The sequence below is a fragment of the Meleagris gallopavo genome, chromosome 1 (genome assembly GCF_000146605.3).
Source record: "Meleagris gallopavo isolate NT-WF06-2002-E0010 breed Aviagen turkey brand Nicholas breeding stock chromosome 1, Turkey_5.1, whole genome shotgun sequence".
NCBI lineage: Eukaryota > Metazoa > Chordata > Aves > Galliformes > Phasianidae > Meleagris > Meleagris gallopavo.
Genome location: NC_015011.2, coordinates 164,195,604 through 164,210,660, shown reverse-complemented (window position 1 = coordinate 164,210,660; position 15,057 = coordinate 164,195,604). Strand labels below are relative to the sequence as shown.

Sequence of the window (15,057 nt, the reverse complement as noted above, 5' to 3'; positions counted from 1 at the left end):
CATATGAGTCTGCCATGACACCATGAACTGACTGAATACATTATTACACATTTTCTGACAATTACCATCTTCATCAATGAAGGTAAAATCTATATTCAAGACACATTCAATTTTTAGAAGTTCCAAGTTTCACAGAAGTACTAGTTGTGAAGAAAAACATTTTAAGAGAATCTCTAAGCTTGTAATGTGTCAGAATTCAGTAAGAATACACTAAAATTGAAACACAGCTGTAAAAGAATTCAGTTTGTTTTTAAATAGTCTTAAATCTTTAATTTCAACAATAAATATAAACATCCAGTGCACTGTTAACCAACTGTGCAGAAGAAGTACATATGAAAGCTGTTGCACACTGTATCTGTTGAATCTTCCAGAGAAAGATACATAAGAAGCAGGTGGTTTTTGTGTTTGTTTTCTGCTGTTTTTTTATTTTGATTTTCTGTGATGCAAGTCTTAGGATTTCAATTTTTGGTACTGGATTCCAGCAAGTCTTTTGCTTCATTTATTTTTGTTGCTAAGTAAGGTGATCCACCTGAGAAGAAAAAAGGCAGAGAAATACCGTTTACGTGTTAGAGAACCAAACAACTTCACTAACAGCATCTCTATCACTCACTTTTATTAGCTTTTCCTTCCTAAACAGATGTTTTTCATACAAAAGATTAAAAAATGGCACTGACATAAAGAAAACTAATTGATAAGGTAACATGAAGAATGTAAACAAAACTGAAGTTGCTTAAGAATAAAGCTAAACAATTTGTCTTGGAAAGAAGTCTGAAATCTAAAAGCATTTCACATTGGTGTGATTTAGATTTGTACTGCAGCATTACTGCAAACGTATGCAAGGTCAGCTGTCTCAAACATTCATCTAAAGCTGATAGCTATTATGTCAACCCACCTTAAAAACTAAGAGGCAACATTTTATAAATAATTTTGACCAAATCATCAAGCATGTGCACGCATACTCCAAGCCTCTCCTACTCTAGACGCTCAGAATTACCAGGCAGAAACTGTCACATTAAAGCTATTTGAACATGGTACGCCTTCTAACTTCTAGTCCTGAACACTGTCATTGCTTTACGCTCCATCTAACAATTTGATTACAGTTCAGTGGTCTTTTTGTGTTTGTTTTTTAACTCTCCCCTTGAGTGCCAACCATCTGCCTGCAGTCACTGAAAACAACATTACGAGGTCTGTATCAGTAGCTTACCACTTACAGGAATGCATCTATATATCTTCATTTCTTTTTTACATAAAAACGTGATTCCAGCAATACTACTCAGCACGCTAACCAGCCTTTTCCAAGGGGGCTGCTCAATCGTAATTCTTCATTCATCAGAGAAGACAGTGATAGAAGACACACAGAAGAACTAGCACTAAACGCTCGTAAACACAAAGACTTCTTTAGGTCACTTTTGCAGGAATCCAAATCATTATAAAGTCAGTTCATAGCCTAATAAAACAGCTGGAAAAAATAATGGAGTTCAGCTGTCTTATTCATGCTTTGTTTTGCTTGAATGCAGTCCTAATAGCAAAGACATTTGAGGAAAGTGAGTCAGGGCAAGGGCAGAAAATTGTCTACTACACTGACTACTGCTTCTTTCAAAAACCTGACAAGAAGATAAAACAGTAAGGACTATAAACTGCAATAAACTATGTATCCCAAGTAATTTTCAACTTTGCCTTTAGTTTCTACATTACTAGAGTGCAGGATCTTAAAGTAAATTCAATTCAGTGAGAAGTGTTTTCACTATGTTCACATCCTGAAACACCCTGAAGTGTCATATTAATTTTGCAGCCCTCCAATGAGAGAAAATTCAATCTCATGATTGCCTAAGTGTTTGTTTATAATTAAAGCAAGTCCAAAAGACTCATCTCTTCCTCTGTTTCTGTTAGCAAGCATTCTTTCATAGAATAAATAATAAATATAAAAAATAACATACAGTATATCAATATAAAAACACTTTTAAACTGAATTGTGCAAAGGTTAATGAGCAACCATTTCAGTACTGCTCACCAAGGATGTTATTATGCAAACTTCTATATATTAGTGATTTATTTCTAATCATGCTGTCTTCAGTATTTTGAATCTCAGGTAATATGAGTAAGTTTTCAAATCTATATTTATTGATCTTTCTCCTACCAACGCCAGCTGGTAGAATTACATTCTAATGTTGGATATTACTTTTAAAAGCACATCTGTGCTACCAGAGCCAGAAGAAATGAAGTTGCAAATATAAGCAAGCAAATCTCCCTGCAACGCCACATGTTCAAGATTATTCTAGGTCTTAGCCCTGAAGCTGAAGACATTAGACAACACTTCTCTCTTTGGTTATGACAGAAGAGCTGCAGGGGCAGCATGGAGGCACAAATCCTTTCAACTGGTGCTCCAGAGAAAATGCCCCATCTTAATAGCACACAGGAGGGCTCACTACATCATCAAAAACTGCACTGTGCCTAGCTGCAGGTGCATTATAGCTGTAAGAACTGGCCCCTAAAATGATCTTTGTAAAAGGAACTGCTTTTTTAGGGCAACTCAGCATCCACATGGAAATTCACCACTCTGGCTCAAGTCTCCAATGGCTGCCACAAGAAAACTTTGAAATTCATTACAAAAACTTTTGACCTCTTAGATACTCTAGTGGTTAAGAGGTCTCTGGCCATCATAATAAACCAGAAAAATCTGCATTTTTAATATATGTGTGTGTAACTTCTACGTTACAAAAGTGTAAAAAATGGAAGTGTGACATCAAATAAGCAAGAAAACTTTAGAATTAAATCCAAGTGGTAAAGACAATAAAACAACATTGACTAAACACTTCACACAGCCAGCGGTCAGTTACTTTTTCCATTCTTTTAAGATGGGATAGAAGCAGGGAGCCCTGTAATTCTCTCAAAAAGAATACAAAAACCCTATGATTTCGCCTTTTGACTTCTGAAATACAGCGTAACTCTTCACCATCTGTTATTTTAAAGAAGAAACAGCAATGAACATATGGGCTTTCTTTCTCAAGCAGCTGTAGTGTAGTTAAAGTTATAATAATAGCCTTTCTATAAGATAAATTTACATTAAAAACCTCACTAGTAAAGCAACAGTACCCAGCTTTACTTTTTTTTCCAAGTGAATTCAAGGAAGTCTGAAATTATGCAGAACATTTTCCCACAGAACGTTACCTTCCTCCATGTGAGTGGTCCATCTCATTTCAAAACAGGAACAGGAGTTTAAGAAAAATCTTACAGTTCATTTTTTTCATACTTTGGAGGAAGTTGGTTTTTGGGTTTTTGTTTTGGTTTGGTTTGGATTTTTTTTTCTATGTGTGTGGAGCACTGATCCACAAATTCGTAGTCCTACCTGAAGCAGCACCTTAAGAAAACCTTAAAGAAACTGCTTAAAGCTGTGGTTCATAAAGCCTAGAAATCAGTCTACTTTATCTGAGATAAGATGCACAGAAGCTTAAGTCTATAAATAAACTTCATACAGCACGGTTATTTATATAATCAGTAAACTGAAAGGATCTCATTTAGGGCTCTTCCTTTCCAGCTTTGATTAAAATAAATAAATAAACATTTACCTTTATCAGGATGATTCAAGATCATGATTCTTCTATGGGCTGCTCTGATTTTGGCCTTGTCAGCAGATGGACTGCAAAAATAAATTGAAGTGCTTACCATAAATTCCACTGCATTCAGGCTATAAATTAGCAGTTTATACTGCCTTCAAAAATAATTAAAACTTGAGATTTTCCCCATCTTGTGGACAAAACATAAAATTGCATCTTTGAGGAAGCAATATTAACAAAGGGATGTAAGTCACACCGAGGACATTTTTAAAAAGCCTTTGTATTTGACACGTGCAAACATCCTTCCATTCTTGTTGATTTTTTTCTTTTTTCTTCAAACTTTATAAACCCAAAGCCAGTTAAAATACATAATTTGGAAGAAAAAACAGCTCTGGAATATAGATGGTTGGTATTCTTATCATCAAATGCAGAAAATACATCTTTGCTCCTAGAAAACAGGTATTTATACGACCAATGACATAACATCAAATATTTAATATTATCATATTTTGTTCTACTGTAAATATTTTTATAGTTGCTATAAATACTTTCTGTTGGAGCCTAGGAAAAAACAACTCTGTTATTTTTTGCAAAGCTGTTCAACGTGTTGCATTCAGGGACATGTTGATTTACAAGAGCTATATAGTGTTGTTTCCTTCAATGACAGATACATAAAATATGTACTCCAACTAAATTAAATATGTACCTTACCAGACAAATAACCACTTATGGATGCAATATACCGGCACAGTAGGCTCTGGTATGCAAAAGGACAGTTTGAATGGCTTGGTTTCTTGTAATTTGTTAGCATGCAGAAATGAAACAGTGTTTTCCACTTCTTCATCAGAAATTATTCAATTAATTTTTCTGTAGGTAGAGTTTGAATGCAAGATATCAGCCTAACTCCCACAGTAACCTCTAATTATTTTACTATCACAGGGAAATTAGGGTATGTTACAAAAATACTTCATAGAACATTCCAAAAAAATGTAAAAAACTGCAAAAAAGAACATTTCAATTGAACAAAGTAAGAATTAACCAAAAGCCTTGAACTAAAAACTATAAAAACGATTTATTACCAGATAGCTAGAAATAAAATATACCCATATTTTTATTTGTAAATCTGTTGTTTAATAGTATTTTCTCATTGTAACAATAAAACCTGAATATAATAAAGCATTACTTTGAAATTCAGATGGGCAACGTTTACCTGGAAAAGTTGCAGCTGCATATTATGGAAAATCATGCAGTTTTGTCCTAGCAAACAACTGCAAAGATAGTATTTTATATAAATTCGATTAGTTAATGACATACTGCTTATCTGGCTCTAAAGACTGCTCTCTAAAACCTTAAATGGCATCATAAAAAATACCTTCATGTCAAAATCATGCTCTTGTTGAACTCACAACCTGAGCCATCTGTGTCCTTGCTGATGGGCTTCTGTCAGCCTCTTCCTAGAGGCTGCCTAGAGCGCTTCCTGAACATCAGCCCTGCCTTCAGATGTATTGATCATCTGCACAAATGGCAGACCCTTCAGTCAGATGAGAGTTGGTGAGGCTGGAAGGGAACATGGTGGTAGGGAGCAGGCTTATCAAAAGCCACCATAGTGAGGGGCTTGGAACCTGGCTTGTGAGGAGAGTTATCACACACTTCAGAAATTTAGCATTAGCGATTTCATAGTAGTAAACCATTATTCTTAGGACATCTGTATTTTGCTACCGTAAAACAATTTTGCCTTAGGATTAGGAAAAAAACTCCTAATATTTTCACTTCCCATGCCATCTCAGGCACTCCCCCATGTTTCCTACCAACACTTCCTCCTACTGAATGTACAGTTAAAATTGTTGCCAGGTTGTACTGAATTTCAGCAACCTGTTCTTCACAGAATAAAACTTAAGATTTGGAAGAGGGTAGATTTAGACTAGATATTAGGAAGAAATTCTTTACTGTGAGGGTGATGAGACACTGGAACAGGTTGCCCAGTAAAGCTGTGGATGCCCCCTCCCTGGAAGCATTCAAGGCCAAGCTGTATGGGGCTTTGAGCAACCTGGTCTGGAGGGAGGTGTCCCTGCCTGTAGCAGGTGTAGCAGCAGGTGATCTTAAAGGTGCCTTTTAACCCAAACCATTCTTTGATTCTATGATTCTATGATTTGTTAACATTTTTAGTACCGTGCTCTTTAGCTTTGGACACCTTTTCCATAGATAAATGCAAACAATACACATGCATGTTTCTGCCAAAACCCTTGCAATTTTTGAATATGGTTATTACAGAAGAACATCTGGAATGTGTAAAAAGTCAATGTACTTGACATTAAAAAGCCACCATTATATCGTCATAGTATCACAGAATTTGGCTTGGGTTGGAAGGAATCTCAAGGATCATCAAGTTCCAGCACCCCTGTTCCACACAGGGTTGCCACCCACTAGATCAGGTACTAAATCAAGTTGCCCAGGGCCCCATTCAAATGTTCACCTTTATCATGCCTCATGTTTATTACTTACAGAGTGTCCATACATATTCTTGAAATAATGAATAAATCATTTGCTTAAAAATTTAGTATGACTTGGAGGTGATGACATGACAACAAAGGATAGAATAATAAGATCAGTCTCTAGACAACCTAGTTCTTGCATATCCTGGCAGTTTTCATAACATGTTAAAAGCTTTTTGCTTTTTTTTGGTGGCTCTTCTATACATTCACTATAGTAAACTGAGTTAAAACTGGCCTGTAAGAGTTCTTTTCAAGCAGGGTGAGAACTTCCTATAAAGATATTAGCCACGCAGCTACACAATTAAAGGTTCAATCCTTTAAACATTAAGGACTTTAGTTGTATCTGATTACGAATGCTAATTGAAAGACTGAGCCCAAACACATCAAGCAGTGTCACTGTTCAGACTCAAGCTATTAAGATAAAAAATTAACAGGAGACTGATTACTGATATGAGGAAATTTCAGACATGTACATGAGCAGTGTTCAGAGTAAGCACTGCCACTGTAAACACACTTTAATGCATAGCTGCAGTGTGCTACTCTGGAACAACACTGAATGTGCCCTTCTAAAGTAAGTGAGAATATTAATATCAAACTTACAGGTCCAAGGATATATTTCTGTACAACATTCCTATAAATCTGCTGTTCTGTGTGCAAGCATGACATATTTCAAGAAAATGTAATCATTTATTTTACAAACTTTTAAAAAGAACTGCCACATCTGCATATTTCCATTATGTCAGAAGCAAGCATAGTTTTGTTTGTGTGCCATTTCTTAGCCCCAATTTTCACCACCTAACTTCCGGAGAGAATTCAAACCATTCTCCTTATTTTTTTCTCACCTTAAAATTAAGGACTAATCTAAATCAGAAAATCCACTACCTGAGGTCAGATCTGCTCTGCTCAGCTGGAGAGCCCTCAAACTCACCATTTGTTTTACAGGAAACACTAAGACATGTGCTACTGTTGGCCATCCATGGTTCTGAAAAATTTCTACTCAAAAATCTATTGACTCTGCAGCCTGGAAATAATTTCCTATACCCAAGCTAAATGACAAGTCTCTCAATGTATTTATGCTTGGAATACGCTGCAACTCTTTTAATCCATACAAATCAAAGGGTATAGAAAGGAAAAAAATCATTGTATGAAAAAAAAAAAAAGCAAAATTGATCTGTTTTCCTTCTTCATCAGTATAATCTACAATATTGCTCATTTCAAGGTTTTTATTGAAAACCAAGCCATGTGATTGCACTAATTAGCACAGTATGTGCTATTCTATTTTAAGAGCACCAATTCTCTCCACTGCAGTATGTTACCAAACCTTCAAGCCAAACACGAGACACATGTTTTATTAGTATTTTATTGTTTGCTTTCTAGCTTAAGCAGAATATTAAAATGGTTTATAAGCCATTACAAGCCTTTGGAAAAAAAAAAAGAAAAAAAAAAAGATTTTGGCTGGAGTACTCTACGTTCTTGCAATATGCATCTTCTTCATTCCATACTTACCAAACAAAACCATATTAATGCAGCACACTTACCTTACACCTAAAATAAGACTTGCTTCTCGCCTACTCATTTTCTGCTCAAATCCTCCTTTATAGTATAACGAAAGACTCTAGAAAAAAAGAAGGCAAAACAAGCAATAATTAGTTTCATGTACGAGGTGCCATGACCTAAATCATATTTATTCCATCCCACTGAGAGCCTAACATTCACCTATAACTTACTTTGAAGACATGGAACGAGTAGAAAACAGATAGTATGAAAGGACTTCTCCTGGGTGTTAACACATACAAAAGCCAACTTAAAAATAGCTATCTGTGTTTTTACAATCTTCTAGTACTAATCGGAGGTATTAATAGCTACAATCATTAAAATCCTGCCTTCAGGCAAAACAGTCCAGAATCAAAGTGCATGCTAGTATAAAGTGATACACTGTATGTGTTCATGAGGGCAGGAAAGAGAAAGGGAAAAAGTTGTTAAAAATAGCTTTCGTGGCACTGAAATGGAAAATGGCAAGAGTGATTATGTTCTGGTATCCAAGAATTAGCAACTGTGACTTTAGTCACTGTTTTAAGAGGAAATGAAGAATAGACACCAGAGATTAGGCTGAAAGTGTATCTGCCAACTATAAAGACATCTTTAAATTAAAAAAAAAAACAAAAAAAAATAAAGAAAGTTAATGAACAATTATTAATGGTTAGCAACGATCTCCTAAATGCAAATCTTTCTTAGAAAAGAATAAGAGAGTAGTCCATTGCTACACAAATAATAGTCTAAGATGCAGAATTTCCAGTGGCAACAGATGTAGTTTAAAAATGTAGCCTTTGGGAACTGGCACACAGAAATTACCAAACAAAATGGAAGTTTTTTCTCAATGCAAACATTAATAGGGGAAAAATAAGCCATCATAAGGAAGTCTAGCCTGAGAAGAGTTGAGATTATTTTTAAATGTTCCTTTTACCCCCAAGCAAAAGTGTGCCTGGCCCTTCATAAAACACTTTTCTCACTAGTTTCTAAATATATCCATTCATATCCAGTGAGAATTTTGCATTACATTTATACAAACTCAAATAATATCAAAAGCATTAAAGCATTTACAAGGGTTTCTCTATGATGCCTAAGCAAAGTGCTTAAGATCAGGAACAACATTCACCCAAAAGCGTACTTCAGAAATAATCAGGTATTGCTACCAATACAGAAAGTCTCTAAAGGCAGCGATTCCCAAGAGATTTGTTGTAGTTTGCTATGGTCTGAAGCAAATCTTACTTTTCTTCTTTTCACCCCACTGCAAATCATACATGAGATAATAATCTCTGTAATAACTCAGTTATCATCAAGACCGATCTGACTGCAAATACATTGCACCTACAACAAAAATCTATTGAGGAACTACTGCTACAGTTGCAGAGTAAAACAAAGCACATCTGTAATAGTACTCAGTAACAGTACAGGCTAGAGTATGGAATACTCAGGGAACACAAATGGTTTCTCCAGTCCTCCAAGAGGAAACAATTTGCTGATTAAATGGCCACCAGGTAATGTCCTTGAAGAGGTAAAACTGCCCAGAAATTTGCAAGGACACTGAACAATTGCTACAACCAGGAGAGAAAAAGACACCTAAATGCCTTGTGAAGTGTTTTCCAGAACTTCTTCCAAAAAACTAAAATACAGATAGATTTCTGAAAAGGTTAATTCCTCTCTGCTCTTCATCCATAGCACACAGCTCTAAAATAAGAGGATGCTCTTCATGTAGAGAAGAACAATATTTGAATTCTCTCTTAGCAAAGTTCCTCTCTGTTCTTGGTCGATATCACTTAAATAGCTCATTTGATATCACGGAATAAGGAGGAATGGCTATAGGCTTAAATTCAGAAATACTTTTTCATGTTTGTAAAGCACTCGTCCTTGAAATTGTTCTAACTTCAAGAAGCTTTCATTCGGTTCGCTTTCAAGAGGAATGAAATAAGAAATTATGTGGGTTTTTTTTTTATGTCCTTTGGTAAATAAACAAACATGAACTTTCAAAATCAGCCAGGGGAAGTGGTCAACAAAAAACATTTTCTTCTCAGAAGTGAAGCACAGGATAAGGATAATGAATTTCTTAAATTAAGATCTTGATCTTCAACAGAATTTAAAGCAAAAGGAATTTAGATGTAAAGTCACTGTTCCCCTCGGTTAGAATAGGGGGAAGAAACATCAGGTCTTCATTTTAGGAAATATCTCAGCAAATTTCTAGGTCCAAAATAAAGCAACTTTTCCATACTATTCAAATTAAAATTGAGAAAAACATGACTTAATTTCTGGTAATGACTGCAATGAAAAGAAACTACATTCAGATATTTTTCTGCTATGACAACTTCCTGATTTGCACACAGTTCCAGACACTATTATTTAACTCTGGCTATTGCAAAGAATTTTTGTACTGGAAAAATCATTAGAATGAGCTCTGCATTTCTTCTTGCCATTGGAGAGGGGCAGGGGAGCTACCATTTAATTTGCTTCATTTCCGTGTATGCTGTCACTGTTTAGCAACTTATGTAAGCAAATACTGCTATTTAAAGGTTAAGGGGGAAACAGAAAATGTCTGGACTTGCTCAGCAGATGTGTATTCATTCTTGCAAATTTTAGCATTAGGCAGTCAGCTAAGAAAATCCTACTCATTTGGACTCTGACATCTTCACGATACTTTTTATGGCACAATACAGCAGAAGAGTGACTATTTCCATGCAAGATAAGTGATACTCGTAACTGAAACCAGACATCACATCATATTACATGAAGTGGTGTTTTTTTCTGATAACCTGTGTGTTGTTCCACTACTGACATAATCATCGACTGAAAAAAGTAAACAATGCTGGAAGAAAAAAACAAATGCATGTACACACAAAATGAAAGACACAACAAAACACCTTTAGAAGCTGTGTTATAATGTAACGTAAAACTTGCTGATATCAATTTTAACTTCCTTAACTTCACTTGGGGGGAAAAAAAAAAGTAAGAAGGACTAGATATTATAAGAGATGATTGCTACTCTTAGCTCTTAATTTAGAGATCTGTGCATCTGAGCAGAAACAGATCAAATAATGAAAACTGAGTACAAACATCTCCAGCAAAGCATTAAAGAGATCCTTTCTTCTAGAACTTGGAATTTTCAGGACTATTGAATTTGGAGTTTTTAACAATTTTGCCTAGAACTGTTGTGTCTGTGGCTGAATTATAAATACCATTGATTCAACAAAGAAAGGTATAGCTATTAAAATAAAAGGGGAAATAAAAAGTAGGAAGTAAGAAATTAGTGTTATGATTGACAGCATTAAGGTCTGTCTGAGGAGGAAAAACAAATGACTGCTGTGACTGTGTCACTACCCAGAGAACCAAAACAGTGTCACTGGCATTAGTGATACCAGTAACAAAATCGGGTTCAAGCTAAAACTAATTTAAAAAAAGAAGTATTTCTCCAAAAATCAACAGCACAATGACTAAGTTAACAGGAGCATTTATTCTTCATCATTAAGAAGTCTATAAATTTAACAGGCGTAAGTTAAAACTGAATGAGAGATAGGAATTCAGAATAAAATGTTACTTACTTGCTCTTATTTGCTGTTTTTGGATATAAGATAACTGTTGACTGTACGTGTTAGTTATTTAGCTAAGTAAATAATGTCAGATACTCAAGATCCAAGAAGTAGACATTTTAAATGTTCACTTCATAATTGCTCAACTTGACCTCATGTAAGTAATTTATTAGTGAGCAGGAGGAAAGGATAAACAGCATCACATTGTGAAACTGCAATTAACAAGAGCTGAAAGCAGGGAAGAAAAAAAAGTTACTGCAAACAGGAAGAGAGAGTAGGAGCTTACAGAGAGAACCAGTTAGCTTTTAAACAGGCAGCTTGCTTCACAGTCTTCCTAAAAAGGTTGTGATGAGGGACAGAGTTTGATTCTGGAAAGCTAAGTTAACCACTGAAAAATATAGTGACCAAGTTAGGAACCTTCAAGCACTACAGTGAAGTAGTACTGAGCCTAGACACTGACTGTCACAAATGATTCTTTCTCCAGTAAACATCATTAGAAGTACTGACTGCTTGATTTCCATTGTCAGCACAGTTTAGAGAACACTATATTGTAAAGAGACGTGATGAAACTGCTATCCCACAGTTTATATATAGCAGCTTCAAATTCCCCCAAACAAAATCACACAATGCTGCTAAAAGAAATCTGGAAAATAAGTACTTACCTAGGATCTTTGTATATAGAATTTTCACTTTGTATTGCTTTAATGACAAATGATCAATAGGAAATAACTGATTGTTAAGGATAAAAAGCATATTCCAAGAAGGTTGACCTGTAGAGTTACAGAACAGACAACCTTCGCTGAGAATTGCACAAGAGTCTTAAATGTGGATTTTGATTGTAGAAGAAGTAAAAAATTGTCATTACCCTCATAAATATAAAGTTAACAAATATATATAGGTAGTGGTAGGTAGTGGTAAACCAAAAATAAGTTTTTACTGTATCTAGCAGATCTCATGTCTTCTGCTGTTCACTGTATTTTCAAGGTCAGTAACAGAATATTCTGCTGGAGAAAAACATAGAACTCTGGGCTTTAAGGCAGGATATGAAGGCAGAAATAGATTCAGCTCCAGAGACTAGGAACACTGAGAATTCAGAATCTCCTGTTAGTGAATTCTGCAGTACCCTGAAAGTCATCAAGGAAAACAGACCTGTAGTGAGACTGGCTCAGCCAGCAAAGTCGTTCAGAGGGGTACAGTTTCCTAGAAACAGACACCTTTCTATGCAGTAGTATGTCATATTTCCATATGTTAGAGAGTCAGTGCCTGAATTCTTACATGCAAATGTCTAAATTTAGATTCTTTAGCCTGTATCTAACAAATGGATAGATGTGTTGGAGTAAAACTTCTGGAGAGGGAGGATGAAGATTGAAGCACTCTCTACTCTGATGCTGCATATCCTTATTGCTTGCTACTTCTAGCAAGCCTTTAAGTCAGACTGTATCCACATCACATAAAAGCAATTTAATTCACAGTACCTAGAGTCCCCCCTGTTATTTTGGCAGGCAACATGGGAACCTCTCCAAAACTGATTTTAGAAAGGGAAAAATGAAATTGGTGTTGGTCTCACAATAGCAATGCAGTATAGGGAACAGGGAATGAAAAGTGATCCAGGAACACTCTAGGGAACCTGCTTTAGTAGGGAGGTTGTACTAGATGATCTCCAGACATCCCTTCCAATCCCTATGACTCTGTAACACCGTATCTGGCTCATACACACTGCAACTGAGAAAAAGTTTGGAACTACTCCAACAAAAAGACAACTGATGTGCAAAGAGATGGAAGTGCTTGTTTTCTTGTTCACATGTGAGTTGCAAACAAAGAAAACAAGCTCCTCTATCCTCTGGCAACTCGTCCAGGAAGTTTATTAGATGATCTTAAAAATATATCAAATAAATGACAGAACATACAGAGTAAGGAGTACTCCAATCCAGGGGAAAAAAATAAAAAATAAATCTAGCTGGCATTTGTGATATTCAACATAAAATGACTTACTTCCTTCTAAATATTTGACATATAAGTAGATTTAGCTGGTATCACGTAACCTCCAAACTTACAGAAGTTGAAATCTTTTTTGCTGTCTCTGTAATTGCCTGCCCCAATGGCTTCCAAAGGTGGAATGCATATCGACCTGAAAAAAATGAAGTCAAAGGAAACCGTAAGTGACATTTAAACACACACATACACAAAATGTCTGACATCTGTTCATTAGTTTGAAGCAGAAAGAATTTTGAATTATAAAACAAAATCATTCTTCACTGTTCACCTTCTCATTCCATTTATTTTCTGTATGGTACCTTTGCACTTTACTGCTTTTCAAGATATTCCCTCAGTGGCTGGTTTTGGATCCTGCCCAGCAGAAGTCCTGAGCAGAAGTCCTGTGATAAACTTGCAGAGGTTTACATTTTTCAGTCTTTATACTGAGAGTGTGTGGGGAGGTAATGCACATAATATAAAAACATAGCTATGGTCTGCAAACATCCATTGTGTTTGTGCACAAAATAAATAAGATTTAAATGCATTTCAATATGACAGATGAAGTTATCAGCGTTGTGAACTTTAAGATAAAGTGCAATAAGAACATTAGCTTTGGGTGTGCATTATTTATTAAATAACATTAAAAGGTTATGTCTTCCAAAAAAATATATCTACATACTACATGTTTCTTGGTGTAATGTTGTATGCTTAATCACATATTTTGTACATTCTACATTTTATTTTCTTACAAAGAGAAACCTTCAGGGATTCAGAGACATTCAACTCCCAAATGGCAGTGAACGTCTATAGCTAAGAAAGGGTACATGAATCTATATTAGACTTTGTTCTCTGAAGCACAAAGAAGGTCTACCAACTTAAGAATCAAAATTTGTGCTGTTACTGGTAGCTTTCCCTGTAGGTTCTAACCCCTCAATTTTTGTTTTGATTAATTATTCATTAGGAATGTAATTTGTTATTAAATATAATGGGGAAAACATTTTTATAAGACGTGGCTCTCCCTTACTCACAGAACATCTTGCTTTCAGACTTAAAATATAGGATATCTCTGTAAGTTATTGTAGCCATTTATGTCTGCCTGTGCTAACACAGAAGTCAAAACCCCTGTTAGAGTTCCACTGCTGAAATGCTGTCATGTATTAATAATATATTACGTCACCTTCTTAAAGCTTACAATAACCATTTCTTTGTTAGTGGTCACTACTAATTCAGCTTAACCAGCAGAAGAAATTCCACTTCTAATGTCTTCTGTTTCTATACAAGGATATAGATATTAACTCGCTTCTTAATAGATGCGTATCACCAAGTATCTTGTCTCTACCTCCACTAATTAAAATAAAACAGCTGCACTCACAAAATACCTGCTGAATTTTTTTGTATTAGGATGTATCTATATGCATCTATTCTTGGCACATGCATTTGCACACAGCTGAGCGTGGCTGAGTTTACATCCTGAAAGTAATGGAAATTGATTCGTGTATTTCAAAACTAGAATAGACCACACTTATCCCATCTGAATAAATCAGCATGTAAATCACATTAAGCCCCCGACCTGTGTTCAGAAAAACAAATCCAGATGCAGAGTTCAAGTAACAAACAAGGTACTACAGGAACAGGTTAATATGAGGTATAACTGTAACCACTAAAATCTTTCATTCTTCTCTGTTTGAATTTGTCAAGCACCATCTTCATACCACTAGATTCTCCTGTATTCTCCTGTAATAAAAAGTCTCACCTTGCAACACCCTTATATATGTGTACAATATAGCATAATCCTTTAACGTTCACAGAATCACAGAATTGTAGGGGTTGGAAGGGACCTCTAGAGATCATCGAGACCAACCCCCCTGCCAAAGCAGGTTCCCTACACCAGGTCGCACAGGTAGGCGTCCAGGCGAGACTTAAATATCTCCAGAGAAGGAGACTCCACAACCTCCCTGG

The 15,057-nt window shown here is 35.6% G+C and overlaps 1 protein-coding gene across 1 annotated transcript; it reads right to left on the bottom strand.

Moving 5' to 3' along the window:
• Positions 1-243: 243 nt before the first annotated feature.
• DNAJC15 (DnaJ heat shock protein family (Hsp40) member C15) lies at positions 244-13,337 on the bottom strand. Its single transcript, XM_019612164.2, has 4 exons — positions 13,179-13,337; positions 7,585-7,661; positions 3,567-3,637; positions 244-529 (listed from the first exon to the last, which is right to left on the bottom strand). The coding sequence occupies exons 1-4, from the start codon at positions 13,320-13,322 to the stop codon at positions 459-461; spliced, it is 363 nt and encodes a 120-aa protein (XP_019467709.2). The 5' UTR covers positions 13,323-13,337; the 3' UTR covers positions 244-458.
• Positions 13,338-15,057: the final 1,720 nt, after the last annotated feature.

Excerpts from the sequence above, each read along its gene's own strand:
- DNAJC15 (XM_019612164.2), bottom strand. The coding sequence starts at position 13,322 with ATGTCAGACATTTTGTGTATGTGTGTGTTTAAATGTCACTTACGGTTT. Across the intron at positions 7,662-13,178 it reads CAAAAAAGATTTCAACTTCT|AGTCTTTCGTTATACTATAA; the intron begins GTAAGTTTGGAG and ends CTTTTTTTCTAG. Across the intron at positions 530-3,566 it reads CTTGAATCATCCTGATAAAG|GTGGATCACCTTACTTAGCA; the intron begins GTAAATGTTTAT and ends TTTTCTTCTCAG.